This window comes from Sinohyriopsis cumingii, unplaced genomic scaffold, assembly GCF_028554795.1.
Source record: "Sinohyriopsis cumingii isolate HCF-2022 unplaced genomic scaffold, ASM2855479v2 utg000624l, whole genome shotgun sequence".
Taxonomy (NCBI): Eukaryota; Metazoa; Mollusca; class Bivalvia; order Unionida; family Unionidae; genus Sinohyriopsis; species Sinohyriopsis cumingii.
Genome location: NW_028315919.1, coordinates 1189039 through 1208037, shown reverse-complemented (window position 1 = coordinate 1208037; position 18999 = coordinate 1189039). Strand labels below are relative to the sequence as shown.

The 18999-nt window shown below is 36.1% G+C and overlaps 1 protein-coding gene across 1 annotated transcript in view; it reads right to left on the bottom strand.

The window, feature by feature from the left end:
- LOC149773583 (uncharacterized) overlaps positions 1–18784 on the bottom strand; it is a 33782-nt gene extending 14998 nt beyond the window's left edge. Inside the window, exons 1-6 of the mRNA XM_089946363.1 lie at positions 18590–18784; positions 17433–17617; positions 17142–17275; positions 16519–16568; positions 11050–11187; positions 10493–10690 (exon numbers count right to left, since the gene is read on the bottom strand). Coding sequence (XP_089802489.1) covers positions 10493–10526 — 34 coding nt within the window. The 5' untranslated portion in view covers positions 10527–10690; positions 11050–11187; positions 16519–16568; ... (1 more) ...; positions 17433–17617; positions 18590–18784. The remainder of the gene's footprint in view (positions 1–10492; positions 10691–11049; positions 11188–16518; positions 16569–17141; positions 17276–17432; positions 17618–18589) is intronic.
- Between the last annotated feature and the right edge of the window lie 215 nt (positions 18785–18999).

The window sequence follows — 18999 nt, the reverse complement described above, 5'->3', positions numbered from 1 at the left end:
ATACATATACATGTATCGGTGTACTTAATCTTGAGGAGTGTGATGGCATATCACTTCCTTTCAGTCTATTGATAGTTTTACAGAGAAGGTAGCAATGGTGATTTATATTTAAAAGTGTCGTTGGCCAGTAAAGTTACCTAACACAGAGTAGCTTTTAATATGACATATTTGTAACTGGCCAGCTCCCTGCATTTACACATATACCAAATGTCATTATTATTAACAAAGACAGATTGAACAATGGTGGGTGTTTTTATGAAAAGATTTTATTCTTTTATTGACACATCCAAATATTCTGCATGCGTAATTAAATCAGGGATGAGAGCGTGCACAATAACTATCTTTAGTAGTTCAAAGGAATCAATGCATGTAGACTTTACTCTCCTTACCAGGACAAATAACTCGTACAGGATTTAATCACAAATGCCCGGAATTGCCCTAAATTATCATGCATCTATGTACAGCGGTGTAGTCTGAAGATGTGTAGTATTTTGTGTTACTAGTAAAACATGGAACCCATTTGACTGTTACCAAATCTTTCTCAAACATATGTATGGTGATTTATTTTCTACATACCTCAATCATATGTGCAGACCAACTTATTTAATGTTGGACACCAGACAACTACACAATGGGAAAGAACTCTCTTAAGCTGCAGATCTGTTTAAATCCCGAACAGTGTATAAAAAGAATGACAACAACGTTGCTATTAAAGACTTAATGAAGACAGGCATTTTAGAAATGAGCAGAACTGATGTTTACGCTATATAAGCAATGGCATCAGCCTTCGAGTGACTTAATAAAGCAGTAGGATTTTTTTTCATTCTGTAAACTATTTGATCCTATCTAAAAACAAAGCAAGTCCAATTCAGTAATGCATCAATGCGCAGTTTTCGGATGGCATGATGGGAAATCTTATATATTCACTTGCGAAAATATAAGGACATATTTTTCACATGCAAACATATAGTAATGAAGAAATATGAAAAGTATTTTGTTAATAAGTCTGTATATTTCACACTTAAGTTTATGATAAAATGAAAATATCATAAATATATAATTCCTCTCGAATTATATCTGAACACAACTGTAAACTATGATCAAAATGGATTGCCACAGGCTGATTTAAAACATGAATTATTTTATTTTGAAATCCTTATTTATAAACATTTTCACTTGATCTAGATATGAACTATTCCAACGGAAAATTCCAGTCTAATGTAAACAAAGACTGGGCCTAGAATATCAGGGAAAACATTCTGTATTACAACATGCAATCACGGATAAATGTTAAGCACACAATACAAATTTATATATATATATATATATATATATATATATATATATATATATATATATATATATATATATAGGGAGAGAGAGGAAAGAGGATACAGATGGATGAATGCTTTATTTTATTTTTTGTTGTTGTTTATTTATTTATTTACCTTACTTAGCTTTCATGTAAATGTAATACAATCGCACTTTAATTGTATATACAGTTACATCTGTTCTATTATAATCAATTACACAAAACTCAGCCAGGGGTACCCTGTCAAAAATGTATTGTTATTTTATTTCCAGGTTTAACAGTGGTGATCTGATTTATGCTATACATAATATTTGGTTATTTTTATGCTTTCGTTACTAAGAAAATACAATTAAAATAAATGACTTTAAAACATAAGTGGCATATCGACCGTATTAAATAATTGAAATTAATAATGAAATATTTTCCAAGGTATTTTAATCAACACATTTCGCCATCCCTCTCTCTCTCTCTCTCTCTCTCTCTCTCCCTGACATATTGTTGCAAAAATGAGCTTTGAATCTACCTAAATTCTTACATATAAGATGAAAGCACGTATTGTCAAGCTTAATAAAGGGTATAGAAGATCAATTATTATGGTTAAAAACATCTATATCAAATGGCTGGTTCAAGGAATGTTAATGGCACATGTGTACCAGATAAAGATTTACTTATATATTTAGTAATTCAGCCTCAACAATAGTTTGTGTTTTAGCTGACATGTGTGTTTTAAAAAGATACCGTCTTTAGGCAGAGGTGATAGACTGGAATCTATATGTATGCTGATTGTATTTTTCCTCGATTATACGGATACATTGGAACACAGGACTGTGACACTGGAGATAAACTAGTAGTTCAGTATACGTGGAAAAAAGAAAAAGCATCATCTTTTAAACAAATCTGAAAGATTCATCTCAAAATATAGGTGATATTTGAGCAGACACTATATAATCCATGTCCGACTTAAGAATGATGTCCATGGAGGAAATAAGAGCAATCGCTTTGAAGCAAATTATGGCTACTCTCTGGAGATTCTTTTCGCTTTCGCCTAAAATGGGGATATGAAACCTATTGTTGGGATTACTTTTGAATATATCCAAATAGATCTGCTTCTTAGTCTTACATGTAAGACCTCGACGCTGATGTTTATGTTTTGGGTGTCTAGGTCTTACTGCCTAAACAATGGAGCTGTGTAGCGCGTTTCTGTCGACTAGCATAGTAACGAAAGTCACATTTTCAGGAATATCTCACACAACTGGCAGACAATAACGACGATTATCAACAAAGTCAAGTCATAATGTTTTAGTCAGACTTTATTTAATCTGGTGTCTTTTCTCTAATAAATTCAAATTCTCACAAAAGAGATGACCTGTTTTCAAATTTCGTTGGCCTACATTTCAGTTGTCTGGAATACGATGGAAGCCGGGAATGTTCAAATCGGGTTAAGTATATTTCTTTAACGAAACGAATTTTAAAAAATTAATATTGAAGAAAGTGCTTAGAGAGCTTCGTTTCGTTCAAGATTCTTATCATCCTTTAAACCGATTTCGGTATTCCCGGCTTCCATCGCATTCCAGACAACTGAAATGTAGGCCAACGGAACTTGAAAACATGTCAATTTGCTTGTGTGGAAATTTGAATTTAGTAGGAAAAAGACATCAGAGTAAGTAAAGCTTTACTAAAATATTATAACTTTAATTTGTAGAAAAGCGCCGATATGGGCTGCCAAGTATTCGACATATTCCTGAAAATTTGACTTGTCGTTCCGATGTTAAACGACATCGGAACACACTATACAGCGTCGTTATTTGGGCAGTAAGACATGGATGCCCAAAACATAAACATTAACGTCAAGGTCTTATATGTAGGACTAATCTGCTTCCGAGAATGTTTCGTGTAACCGGATGCCTATTTGTATATAAAAAAATTTTTTTTAAAAAAAGACGTTGTTTTCGATTGTCCGTTTCGGTCGCGCATATACACTGGGTAAAATATTGGACTTCTTTATTGGATCCATGATTTTCGAGGCCTGACCACTTTTTACTCCAAAGCTCAAACTTATCTTACTTTCTGCAATGGATCACCTGTCCGTGCGCAGTTCCGATCGGTATTCTTTAGATCTCAGGCCAAAAGTCTAATATTCGTACACAAACTCCGGTATCGAAAACAGGTAATTTCTGAGCAAAAAGAACCGGGTCTCGAAAATTACGTTTCTTCCGCTTTTTTGTACTGCGAGTAGAAAGTCTATATTATGTGGTATCAATGTATAGCTACGTTTGTCTACTGTTTTGCAATAACACCAGTTTCGTGTATCGTAAATTTATGCTCACGGTACAGAGCTCGGAAGTAGGGTACAACCTCATGACGCGTAAGCGTTGTACTAGTGGTTAATGATTTGAAACGACTACATTTACACCAATCTGTCCCCTCCCTGTTCTGCGCACAGGGGCTCGTTACAAAGAAAATCAAGGGATGGGGGTTCTAACCTGTAATAATATAACAATACAGAACCCCCATCCCTTGATTTTCTTTGTAAGGAGCCCCTGTGGTTCTGCGCGCACCGGAATTGGAAAGAAAAGATTATAAAAATCGATACAAATAGGTTCTTATTGTGTACACCACTTTTGTTTATACATTGAGTGAGTCGCGTACACCATTCTCCTATTATGACGTAATTCCATTTTGCATTTACTGATCGTTCCATGCCGTGGGAGACAATCAGCCACGATAAAGGAACTAAGCTGATTGTCTCCCGTGGCTTGCGACGGTGGCATCTTTTGAGAAAGACAGTGCAATATTGTCGGGTACACCATGCTATTTACAGTGTTTATGACGGATTCACTGTTCTGCTATCGGAATAAAGTCTGACGGACTAGTAATCTAATATTAGTAGAGCGGGGATCCCATAGCCTCTCGCAATTAATCACGTTCTATTAATAAAAGACTAACACTAACAGTGAATGTGGGATCCCAAGAATGACTGTGAAAATACGGGGAAAACAACTTAAATCATCGCGTGATGAGATTAGATTCTGTAATCATATTTAACTTGGACTAGTCCAAATACATAACGGGAATTTTAATGTTTCAACTGAGAAAAGAATATTACGTCAGACTTTTTAAAATTATAAATGGGATTTCTGTTCAAAGTAATGCTCTGCAGATTAATGACCATGAATTCAAGCTGAGACTAGTCAATGGATGTTTTGAACAGTATTAACCAACGCCATTTAGCATTAACGATTTACACAAAACAGGACAACATAAAGTTTATTGATTGTACAAATTCTCTGGCCCTCTCATGAGGGATAAGGCATACAACAAATAAATAGGTTATAGGGTGGTTGCTAAAACAAAAACCAGCAACAAAGAAACAAAACAAAGCTGTTGCTAGTCCAGAAATATACTCGTTTCAGAAAGAAACAGGAGAGAAGGAAAAACAAAAATAAAGGCGATGAGTATTAGGATATTAATCAATGTAAAATGATATATCGCAGTGTATATGAACATTCTGAAATCTAACAAAAGAAATAAATCATTGAAAGAATTACATTGTGGTTAGAAATTACGTGGAAACTGTCCAGTTTGAAAGAATGAAAGCTAAAAACGGCATAGTTATTTACACTTAAAGGAATATTTCTTAGTGGATGCAACATCTCTAAATGACTTTAACAGTATCCCTGATACAAATAAACATGAATCTAAACAAACAACTCACATTAAATTTCACAGATACTGCTGGTAGAAGAGTATGTCAAATAACAAACTCCAAAAAGTAACAATGAAAGTTTATGTCCCCATTTTAGTCATTACTACATGGATTGTAGTGAATGTTTAGAAAGAACAAAAAAAAATAAAAAAATAATGAATGAATAGCTTGTTCAAGTGGCAGTTTATTAAATATCTTCATCTGTTAGCAACTATCATAACGCAGTCTGGGTGCCACTAGCAGTTATAATCAAGTATAATGTATATGTCAGTGCTTAGTAAACGTTATATGGCCAAAATACATGATGGGATGACCGAAGTGTAAACATAAACCTTAAAAAGGTATATTAAATTGTTATTTACCTAATAGTATGCCAATAATTTGAATCAAAAGAACGAACTCGGAGGATGTTTATAAAAGTGACCAGTAACTTACACAATATTCAAAGTGCAAGTTACAGTGAAACCTCCTATAATGGTCATCTCCCTTCAGCAGCAGCCTCTCATATTCAGTAAATTCTTGAGTTACCTCCAATGAGGTTCCCTATAAATATGTTCCTCTCTTTACAGGCCACATCCCTTCGACACGGGGCCGTAGAGAGAGATCACGGGCACTGGGGTAAGAAACAACCGGGCCACTCCAAGTTCCTGTTCATAAAAACATTTCTTTTATAAAAGTAAAAATTGTTGTTCGGCCCGGGTCCCGGGTATATTTTGGGATATATATGTCGGCCCTGCTTTGACAAACTATTTTATATACCTCGTGAAAGCCCTGCGAGAAGGTGCAAGTATAATATTAATGAATACATCTTCAGAGAAAGTGAAATATTAAAAACTACAGATCTTAAATATCAATTGTAACTCTAAAGCGCTCTCCGTTACGGATCACTGCCATCTAACCTCTGTCTGCGTGGGTTCGAGTCTAGGATTCAGCCAATGTGGGTACATGAGAAAGCTTGCCAGTAGCTTCTCGTGGGTCGGTGGTTCTTCCCGGCGTTTTCCCGGGTTCTTCCTCCACTATTATTACTGGCCGCCATGCATAGCCTATCGTGTGCTGAAAAATTGCGTTAAACCCCACAGCAACAACAACAACAATCAATTGTAACTGGTCCATTTTCATTATAAAAATCATTTTTGGACCATACAACTTGGGCAATACACAGCTATTGGGCGTATTTGCCAATCCGCGTGTACTCGTATGTAACAAAAACTGCAAAAGAACAAAACTCATGATCTGCCGTAACATAATGCAGCTGTAGAGCAGGGTTTATGCTTTTTCCCTACTAATTACTCCTATCAATCTACACTGACCCAGATCTGCCAGCGCATAATGTGCCGGTAGATCTGGGTCTGTGCAGTTTACAGCTGAACTCAACTTATAAGCGAGCAATGATGGTATATTAAAACTATTTGAATACACGAATATACCTTGCTTACCTCAGAGTTTATACTTCTGAATGCCGCAAAGAAAATTACTTCAAGTGCCTTGACTTCTTTAAATTATCTGTACCTTTCCAGTGAATACTGCGCTCAGGGTTACTCGAAAAGCAGACAGGAGTTAAAGATACTAGAGTAGTATTCAACCGATCGCTTCGCAAGCATCCAATTGGATTTTTATGGCGGTTGATTCTATTATCTATTTTAGGGGCCGAAGGTTGGGGGATTGAAGTACTTGGACATGAGATGTAATAATGACTGATTAAGACAGAGAAGGAGAAGGAATGCCAAGTCCAACAAGTTCTCATCTGAACTCGACTTATAAGCGAGCACACTGGTGGCCCCAGAACTGTAAAAAAAAAAAAAAAATTTTAAAGTTAAAATTAAAAGAAAGACCAGTCACAATTGTGTTGGTCTGAAGCAAGTAAAACGAAAAACCCGAGACGACGCTGAATCAGACAATTCGTATGTTACGTGTTCAGGCTCGAATAAACCGTAACACAAGTAAGAGTGTTGTTGTTGTTGTAGGGTTTAACGCCATTTTTCAGCACAAGATAGGCTATACATGGCGGCCAGTATTAATGGTGGAGGAAGAACCAGGGAAATCCCCAGAAAGAACCACCGACCCTCGAGAAACTACTGGCAAGCTTTCTCACATACCCACATTGGCCGAATCCGAGACTCGAACCTACGCAGACAGAGGTGAGATGGCAGTGATCCGTAACGGAAAGCGCCTTAGACCACTCGGCCACTCGGGGCCCCCAAGTAAGAGTGAAAACAACAAGCTTTGTAAAAATACAGTAATTTATTTCCCTGGAAAAAATTCTGAAAAAATGAAGAAAAAAATATGAACTTACGGTTTTATAGAATCAAATCCAAAAATAATCCAAGAATAATCCACGAATACATTTTTTAAGTCCTAATAACAAAATGTTCTATTGATTTCGCGTTCGAATCCCGACGAAAAATCCAAGCTGAAAGACGATAACGTATGCTGCAATCTGTAGTGTTAATGTCTACAGTTCCTTGCATTATCATTCCGGTTTCTGATTGCTGAATAAATATTTATATTTAAAAAAAAAACTGTCTTTGTTCCACAATATTACATGAGCGCACGTATTTTCCAGAAAAATACCAGAATTAATCCTTTTGAATCCAAGTAGTTTGAAAAAACTCCAAACCAAGTAATTTGAAAAACTCCAAACAGCACAACACACAACTACCAGTTTAACAGCCCAGCTTCTACTGAGAATAATTCTCCAAAACATGGTCTTTCTAAAACGTAAACAAGGGGTCACGTGATTATCTTCTGGAATGTTATAGAAGCAAGTACTTGTTACAGATCACGTTTACCCAGTGTGACCCTGAGGAAAACCAATCATTTTACTCTAAGAAATAATAAAAAAAATTGTTTACATCTTAAAGACAAAGTCCCATCATGACCTGGAAAACAAGCAATCATTTTAAAATAAAATAGAACTTGTTTACGATGGTTGTTACAAATTTTGAAACAATGTCAGGATTTAGATCAACACCTGGTGTTTAGAAACTAACAGTCAAGGTCAAACTATTTTCTGAAAAAAATTATCATCTCTAGTGAATAAATTTACATTACAATATCAGGTAATGAAACATATAAAGAAACAATTTAAAACTGACAAACAATTAAATTGAAATAAATATATATTAAATCAGATATAATTAAATCAAATATGCATAATACAAATATAAATAAATTTTTCATGAATAGATTCATAGGAAATAAATGAAGATGCACTACATACATTTTCATGCTTGTCAGTATTCGGAAATCATAAATTCCAGCTGAAGGTATGGTTCTAAATGAACTTAAAGAAATATTCCCTGGCATCGAAAATAAAGATAGTTTATGACTATTACAAATAAATAAGCAGTTGCAGCTCAAATGGGGAACAGGACAAGATAGGTTGTCTCATATGTCCTTTCATTGCTCCAATCAGGCGTTCGAAAATAAAACAAGTCAGGGTAGGCGTGGGCTGGGGGTGTTTAAAAAAAAAAAAACACTTTCTGCTTATTGATCATCCATATAATGTTGTGATTGTTCAAAATCAAACACGTGGATCATAAAAGGATATAGTTTTCTGGATGGTATAAAGTATATCCATCCAAAACACACACACACACACACACACACACACACACACACACATCCCCATCCCCAGTAGTATAAATTCTTGTGCTTGTTTGATAGTGACTCGGGAGGGATTACGCATGTACATTTGATACCATAAACAATATAACACAGTTTCTTTTATATTTCGGCAGAGTGTAGACATATTGCTTATCGTCTCCTCGCTCGCACGATCTGGCACATACTTGCAAAGTATGACAGGCGTGTACTACCGGTGTTACGAAATACCTGATTTGACCCGTCTGATATGCCGTAGTTTAGTTGGGGTTGGGGGTTGGGGGTTGGGGGGTATTGTTTTTCTTTTAGTTTCTATTTTTGATTTCTTAATTTTGTTCATATCCTAATGTGCATGTGGAAACGAAGTTGCATTAATCGCCCGCTCAGTACGTGCGAAGTACAGCATTCGGCCATATGTTTAGGCATGTAGGTATAATGGAGTATACTACATGGGAGGGTCATTTTAAGGTCTAGCTGTTGGAATGTGACTGTCGTTATGGTGGATGTCTTTCTTCTAGTTTGAGTTAAAAAGCTGGGTGAATTATGTTTCATAGTATTATATTTGAAATTAGCGGACCTTGTGTTAAGTTTCGTATTATGAATTAATGTTGAAATGTAGGTTTGTGCTGATGTTTTATTCTCAACAGATACTACCGTATTTTTAGCGTAATTTACTGAGTAGGTATGGTTTATATAGCGAGGTTAAGGGTGATGTGTATGATTCTATTGAGCATTAGTATGGATATGCGCCCATGTTCAAAGAATCTGAATATAGTTTAGTTCGTTATAATGTTAATTAATAATTAATGGGATGTTATATGTATTAGATTTTGACATGACATGTTTTTGGCTTTATCAACAGTACATCTGTGTCGTTCATGCATTGGTGAAATTCATACGTATGGGAATGCTTGTAGTACGTACCAATTAGTGTTCTTGGATGTATATTGTACAGCGTATCTGTATTTACTTATTTAGGCAGAGGTCATGAAACGATTTTTTGTAAAGTATTATGTTTATCTAACTAGATGAAACTAGGGTTCTCGAAGCTAATGGTTGCAATGAGGAACTACTAGGAGTGCCTAGGAGTGCAGTAATTTTCAGTAAACTAGGTGATGTAGCTACGTGGTATTGAACTTGAGGTAGACAGGTTTTACCCAACCAAATGTATCGTTGCCGTACCTTTGTACAAGAGGCCTGAGCTACCAGTCGAACCAGGCAGTGGACTGTTATGTTGAGGGCAACATAATACTTTCATGTAATTATTAGTTGTATGGTATTTCTATCACAGTAGTGTTTGATACTAAAGTTTGGCCCAGTAGTGTTTGACTACTAAACCAATCACGGTAGTATCTGGCTACAAAAATCTGACAGCGATATATTATTTCTAAAGTTAATGATTGCTTTACTAAAGTTAATGATTGCTTTACCAAAGTTAATGGTTGCTTTACCAAAGTTAATGGTTGCTTTCCTAAAGTTAATGGTTGCTTTACTAAAGTTAATGATTGCTTTACTAAAGTTAATCATTGCTGTACTGACTGTGTATCCCATTAGCTATTTCACCACTATACTGATATTATTCATTGTCGTTGGTGTAAGGTGATATTATTCATTGTCATTGGTGTAAGAGATAGAGAGAATTGACGTAAACATTTTTAATATATTTCATTTCATTGAACATATACGTTTTGCGTTTTTCTTTGCATCAGTTTCTTGATAAAGGGTTGCAAGATCGACTTCGTTACAACCAGCATGTGCAGCAAATGTCATAAGAATAAAACTAAACTAAAATAAAACTGAAACTAATAAAACTTCGGAGAACTATATACGGTTTGACTTTTACCAGAGACCTTTGACAGCAATGCCCTGACCTTTGTATCGTGGTGACTTCTTGCTTGGGAACATTTTTGGCTGTGCTGGTGATAGTGATGATCGGAAGTGCTGATGAGATGATGGTGACTGGAAATACCTTGAAGCTTCCTCTCGACTCTCGACTCTCGAGCCTCTCTGTAAGAACTGTATTTTGTTTTCTTCGAATAATTATTTCTTGCAACATGGCATCCAATGTTCTGTTAACAAACGTCCGTTTTATAAATCAGTATTCGTTCTTTTCCACATAATCACAACATTTGCTGATTTCAACAACTGAAGGCCGAAATGGTCTTTACTGAATAACTATCGTATAAATTTTTTTACAAAAGATATTTAATACTAATATTGGGCCATGAAGTGTACAATTATACAAGTTGTAGGAACTTTCTAAGTTAATTCTTTTATAACTTTACTAGTAGTAGAATTTCTGTTGAGATGGGGTTCTTCATCAGATGAATAATTTACGGTTTTCTTTAGGCACTGTGTACAATAATCGTATATCATCTGTTCATCAAGCAGTTATAGGAAACTGAAGAATTAATGAAATTTTACTTACAAAACAGTGTACATTCTGATTCTTATCTGATGTTTACTTTGGATAGGTCAGTTTGAACCTCAACCGCTCATCTTTTAGTCTGGATTATTTCTGCACTGCAAAATGGGGAGAGGGGGCGGGGAGGCTCTCAAGTACAACCTAGAAAAGAACGATGACACTAAGAATTTGCAAGTGTCTAATCTATGTGCATATTCTAAATATTATCATTTAAGAATTAGTCTTAGCGATTTTAGTCATCTATTGCTTGCATCTGTAACATTCAAACTCTACAGCAGAAAATAATCAGCACCACCCCACACACACCTGTTTAAATCCTCAATGTAATATTATTTTGCAGCACTTCACGATCTTTTTGGCACATGATAGCTCTGTAATTCCCTAACTTCGTTTCACTCCTGGACAGAAGAATCTAACAACTTGCGGCAAAATGATAGGCAACATAAGCGTTGTGCCTCCAGCTGAGACGTCTGCTCCGCTGGGAAGAGTTTATGTATGCCGTTGAGCAATCTTTGGAATATATCCATCATCGCAAGTCACGGGCGACAAACCGCTTCGCTCCTTTATCACTCATAGCCGCCTTTGCGGAGATTTCACCTTTTCTCAGGAATATGCATAAACCTGCTTAACCAATCACTGAGAGCACAAGTTTTCTTGCCGTTGTGACGCAATACGACCATACTTAACTCCGATATCAATCTTACTGAGTTTTCCTCGAATGTACGCTGATAACTGACGTTAGCTGTCGTTCGAACCACTTTAGTTATTTACGAATCAAGGATTCACCAACAGTAGCGCATGCATCAAAGTATTTTTTTCTTTCGCATTCTCTCGGTAAATCCAATCGTAAAAGTAACCTAGGTGGTCTGAATAGATTGCGGTTTCTTATTTGTGAAGAAACTTTTGGGGAACAAAATGATTTTTCTGTAATTACTGTGCAAGACATGCGTCGGAGGCGTATTTTTGTCTCGCAGAAATAGCCGAGGTGGTCCTAATGCCAACATTACTTTTTACCGTTTGAATGAGCAAGACAGCTTGTTTGTCAACTTGTCCATCGATAAAAATAGGCACTTTCACTGATGTATTGATTGTCACATGGTGTTGCTGATAAAGTATTTATTTTTTCTTTATGCGTACTAGTGAAAAACGGGGAAGACAGGAAGAGGATTTTCGCCCGTGGCTTGCGATAATGTGGGATATCAGCAGGTCCATCTCCTTGTGGGCCTTAGATCCTGAAATATGACAAGTACATTGTCTTTGGTTGTTATAACAAAGAAATGTAATGGTTAATTACAGTACAAACAAAATTGTTGTAAAAGTATTAGAAGCTTCCTGTTTAGCAGTCCATGATGAAGAGATACAAACAAGAGTTGAAACACGCCTCAAGTGAGACACGAGCATTTTCACTGTCAAGATAAATTATATTCCAGTTGAGTGTGATGTAGTTTTCATAATTTTAACTTTCATTCCAAAATACTCCCTATAATAGGATCAATCTTTGATGAAACCACTCCGTAACTTTTCAAAAAAACTTTCCGACGATAACTACCCTTCAATCAACGGTGGATTTCCCATTAGGCAATCAATACAGCTGCCAATGGCGGAATTCAAGGGGCGGCATATTTTTAAGCATGCAAATATATCTTTGTAAAACAATGTATTCATTCAATTTTAAAAGAGCTCTATTTAAATTGTGCCATTATTTAAAGACAGAAAGGCGCAAACGTCTTTAAAGGTTCTGGTTGTAATGTTTTCGTTGGGGGTTGGGGTTCGGGGTCGCCAATTCTGACATTGAGTAGGAGCGACAAAATCATAAATCCTTCACTGCCTACAATACTTCATTCATAAACCAAGAGAAACTACCTTATAAATTTCACAACTATTAAGTCTATTTTGTTAATAAATTGCCTTACTATAAATGATGTACTGTAATGCAGAAGAAATGCTCTTATCGTCTGCTTTGATTTAGTTTATTCCTATAGAACTGTTGAGACAACGTGGGAACTTTCCACTACAATATTCGTGTTTGTTTTTCACAATTTAGAATTGACAACAATTTGTTCCGCTGCATCACTATCTCCATTTGATGCTGCACAGTAATACAAATGATTGGATAAGGGCCGTATCCACTTGCCGATGACCTCAACCAGTCTTCTTCCCGGGATTATTGAACTTTCTTTCTGCCTGAAGAAAATGATTGAATAAATCATCATTCCTTCTTATTACTTAACTCATTTCTCCCAGAAAATCAGGTAACTATTGATATAATAGTTTATAATGCCACTACTAGTTGCAGGGATGGGTGGGTGTATTTTGTATTTTTATCTGGTTTTGTCAGTCTCTACTACAACCTTCTCGTAAAGCTTGATAGTTAAGTTTTCATCAAAACCGTTCAACAGACGGGGGAAATTGTTTTAATTTTATGCGGAGATTATCCAAATGGATTTGATGCCAAAATGAAAACTATATTTTTTTAATTTTTTTTTTTTTTGCATCTGAAACTTGAAAATATTCAAAAAGTAAAAAGTACCGTGCCGGTGGCCGAAATGGTTAGAGCGTCCGCCTACGATACGGGAGGTTGAGGGTTAGATCTCGGGCCAAGTCATGCCAAGGACTTGTAAAATGGTACTACCAGCTGCCTCGATAGGTACTTAGCATTAAGAGGTTAGTGTTAGGACTGGTGGGTCTGGTGTCGGGATAATGCGATTAGGCACCGTGGATTAGGTGGGACATGATGCTACAGCATGATGCCCCAGTGCTAGACATCACCGTAAACTGCCACTGCTGACATCGTAACAATTTGACTCAAATTATTAAAGGCTACGTTAAAAATCTAAATCACACACACACACTTAAAATCTTGTGAACACAATTAAATACAAACCACTAAACATAGATAAATGAAATTTGGAAGTCATTTTTGTGGGCACATGTAGAAGAATGTTACCTTGAGACTTTCGTAGTGGTGGCTTATATATTTTATAGACACAAATCTATCAAAATACACACGTTTCCCACTAAAATCTTTGAAAGTAATTAAAAGTTCAGAATGCAGTTTTTTTCTAAGAAACCATGTTTCCTACTAAAATATGAAAATAACTTTTATAATCCTTCCCTAATGTGTTTCATACCTTGTTTTGTTTTGTTGTTTTTTGTTTTTGTTAAAAAGAAAACATTTGCACAGAACTTAACGATAGCTAACGTTTAGCAATATGACATCAATTAAACCAATGGCTAATCGTCTTTCGTTCTTCCATCAGATGCCGCCTGACCCGTAATGATAGTCTGTTGTGATGTCTATACCGGTGACACCATCATAAATTCTATCAATCTTAATGCCCTCTTCAAACCCACACCCCATCTTCATCGCAATAGAGCTTTGCACACTATTGTTCCATATATAAAAAAAATCCAGACTTAAACAAATTGAGACAGTTAACAGGAATAATCGTACTGGGAGCTAGAGAAGGCGAACTGGAGAGATCTAAGGGTGAGCTGGAGTAATCATACGGTGGAAGAACTGAATAATAGGGTGAGCTAGAGTTATATTAGGGTCCGCTTGGAGAGCGTAGGGTGAGCTGCAGTAATCGTAAGTGAGCTGGAGTAATCGTCGGGTGGATGTACTGAAGTAATAGCAGGTGAATTGGAGAAATCGTTGGGTGTATTTGGAGAGATCGCTGGGGTTAGCTGATGTAATAGTAGGGTGAGCTGTAATAATCATAGGGTGTGTTTGGAGAGATCGAACAGTGGGCTGATGAAATAGTAGGATGAGTTGGAGAAATCGTAGGGTGTGCTTAGAGAGATCGTAGGGTTAGGCGATGTAATAGTAGGGTTAGCTGTAGTAATCGCAAGGTGATTTTGGAGAGATCGAAGAGTGAGCTGTAGTAATCGTAGGATGAGCTGGAATAATCGTCGGGGTGAGTTGGAGTAATCGTAGGGTTAGCTGATGTAATGGTAGGTTGAGCTGTAGTAATGGCAGGGTGTTTTTAGAAAAAAATCAGAGTGAGCTGATGTAATAGTAGGATGAGCTGGAATAATCGTTGGGGTGAGCTGAGTAATCGCTGGTTGGATGAACTGAAGTAATAGTAGGGTGAATTGGAGAAATCGTAGGGTGTGCTTGGAGAGACCGTATGGTTAGCTGATGTAATAGTAGGGTGAGCTGCAGTAATCGCAAGGTGATTTTGAAGAGATCGGAAGAGACCAAATTAAACATAATGTAAGTTAATTTTAGGTCTAACTCTTTAAATATTCCCGTAATATTCTGTAAAATCTTCATATATCTATATAATATTAAGTGCATGGCATTACTGTTATTGCATGAAATGTATGCTTGAACAGTTCACTCACATCCCCACCATCACACATTAGTTATGCTCTTCAACCATGATATTTACTGAGGCATAGGAAAACCACTGAAGTTGATAAGATACAACATCACTGAGAAAACTTGTGCTTTGTATATAGCATGGTTTTCATGTAATATGTATGTGTAAAAGGAGGGTAATTAAGTGCATGGTATCGTGAAGGAACATTTCATTTCAGGACAGATATGATCTGATTGGACCGTATATGTGTATGTTACTTTACGGTCAACATGCCAAGAGCTATGGCCGATTACTTCGCGCCTGTTTTCTGTTAGGCCTGAATAAACAACGTGCTGCTCGCTGAGACATAACATTAAATTTCCAAGTCTATAAAATTATTGACGGTATATTTGATGTATTAATTTTTACTCTTGTTCTTTTACAGACTTCTAGCCAACTTTAAGACCTTTCATTTAAGGGGACGTCCATTAATTATGTCAACAATTTTTAGGCAATTTTTTTACCCCCCCCCCTCCCCCCCGGTCAACAACTGTCAAACTTTCAGTGACCCCCCCCAATAAAATTTTAACCCCCCCCCCCACTAACAATATTTTATACGGCTGGCTTTTATGCTAAAAATATGCTAAAAATAGAATTTTTACTTGTTTAACAGATATCAAATTGACTATAACACTTTGAATTCATTAAACAATAGAGTTTATATTCTAGCTTCTATCATCTTCCCATAGGGAAGCCAAATGTTCCTCAATTGTTATAATGGGGATTGTGGCTGATTTTGTTTAAAAAAATAACATTGTTGACGTCAATTTATCTTGAACTCCCCCCTCCCCCATGTCAACAATTGTCAAACTTCTTCAAACCCCCTCCCCCATTGTATTGACATAATTAATGGAAGAACCCTAACATGTATTGTCTCAGTGCACCTTTCGAAACCGCAAATACCACTCGAATGATAAATCAAGTCCTAACTCTCGGTACGATCAAATTAAAAGACTTCATTCTGCTGAACCATATTTTTACTAAGAGCAGAAGTCTTAAATGTATTTTCGATATCATGTATCTCTTCAGATGTGGCTATTTTCCATTCGATGAAATAAAAAGCTAAACTGATTACAAGCAATTTCGATTGTATAGCAATTGTTCTTACTCTTCCTGCTCCTCCTTCTGAGAACGCCACATTCTGTTCAACTCTTTCACCTGCAGAAAAGGAAACATTAATTGTGCAAGTATTTATAATTCCGCATGTAGCCCCCAAACAACTTGTATCAAACCTAAAGCTGGACTGTATCTGTGAATTGACCCTTGATTGCTCCATTGGAAGGTAATCTCATTTTCTCAGTGCCAAAAATTTGATCATGAAGACATAAATTATATCCTTAATATACGCGTTCCAGCGGAATAGAATAAATCCTAACGAGAATGTGTGTACAAAAACATATTATCACCAAATATATTTTTTAATATTGTTAATTGAAATGTCTCTTTCTGTGTTAACAGTGAACCTTTCATGTTGACCCAAACTGTGTGTAGCATAATGCAACTATTAACACCAGTCCAAAGCTGCTCGCCATCTTAAATGAACATCAGTGATCAGATAAGTGCCAATTAAACTCGTCGGAAATGTATATTAAACAATCAGTGGAAAGTATTTAATAAGTGTGCAACATTAATGTCTGTTTTCAATAGGGGCTTTTGGACAGAAAATTCATATTTGATGCAAAAAATAATCACGATTCAAAATGGTAGACTAAGTTTTAGTTTCATTCTCACCATCTAAGCAAAAATGTTACTGGAATCTAGCGAAGTAGATGTCTGCATTGGGGTGCTCGTTGAACGTGCTCCACAAGAGGGTGAGTGTCCTTAGTCCAATTCTTGATCACCACATTGTACTGTACCTTTCTCACCTAACAAGAAAAACCAAAAATAACCTAGGAAATTTATCTCAACATACAAATTATCATTTCATGCAATATCTGAGTGGAAATATAAACGCAATGCTTAATAACGCAAGGAATCTAAGTATCAGATTACCAAATATAACTAATATATGTTGCAACATACTTGTAGCTTTTTATGCTCAGTGAAACTGTTTCCACCAGAAACTACTTAGCTTCCTCTTTTAGTATGGCGTCTGCCCTTCGACCTTTTGTGGCTTGATTGCGAAGGATAAACTCTTTCCCCCATTGTTCACCTGATGGATGAGGCATGCCAACGCCTTACAATGATACTGTTGTCACGATGGAATGCTGAAACAAAAGTTGTAGAACGGAGCAATTACCTTTCATTTCTGTATAAAAATAGTTTTGGGCCTTTCATGCATTTTGTGATCCTCGGGATAATTAGTGAATAGAAATGTGGTGAGTTAAGACTATTTGTTTCCTATTGTTAATCTACAGTTGGAAGAATTTTACTTCCTATTTTTGTATTTATTTGCCCTGCTACAGACCAACAAAAAAAAAAAGGAACAACATGATCGCAAAAACAAAACTTTCCAAATTGTAAAAAATGACTTAAAATCATTATAGAAAATTGCGCCTTCATATGCCATCCGCAAGTGCTCAGCGTATCTACAACTGTTTCTCTGTTGATGTGACAGCAGGGTTGTTTTATCACAATCCCAAGTCCAAAATATATCGACAATTTATTTTTTTTTATAAAAATGATTCCAAATTAAACACAGTAATCAGCATATGCATATATCCAAAAATGATTGAAAATACAATAGTCTCCATTATCTCGTAAAAACTAGTTAGGTAATGGATATAAGTATGCCTACGAAATATTAATTGCTGATGTAAAGTTGTTTTAGCATTAAAATCTCAGCTAGGACAGTCGGATGGACAAAAGCATGTACGGATGAATGAACAGGAATATACCAAAATGCCACTTGCTCTATTCGCAGTTCAGGCGTGAAATTTAACAGTACCAGAAGCACGTACCTACTAAAATAAAAGACTATGGCATCATCGATAATAGTAGCTTCAAACTGATACTGAACCTTTTTGTATATAGTACAGTTTCAGTAGAAGAAATGGAAATGAGTTTGTCATGTATGGCATCAAAGATTTTATTCTATACAGTATATAGTTGTCATTGTTATTTTATCTACGTAAAGTCAACGCATTCCTATATCTATTTTTAAAAAAATGTGTTCATGTTTTTTCACCTCACCATCGTTTATGTCTAATCATTAATTGATTTCATATTGTTTGATTTACCTATGTAGGAAAAGCCAGAAGAAACATGCCATTCCAACTTAAGCTGTCCTCTCCAATCTCTGCAGTTACCTGAACGTTCATCTTCACAAGCAGAATGCTCATGTCCGGTTTCTTGAAATATGCGTCTTCCGAGTTTAGTCTGGTTTCGTACCTTTTTTGGCATGGCTCACTCTTCTTCCTTGAGGACCGATAAAAGGATATTTACCGTTGAGACACTGCAGCATCAAAATAAACCCATAAATAAACGACAAGTATAAGGGAAGTTTTGTCATTAAAAGCAAACCATGAATAACAGAATGGTTGAAACAAAAGACAACTCAACGTTGTGTACACAGTTGCAACCACAAAACTTGTGGACAGAAGTACAAAATGTGAAAAGGGTGAAAAAGCTGTATAAGTTAGCCAAATAT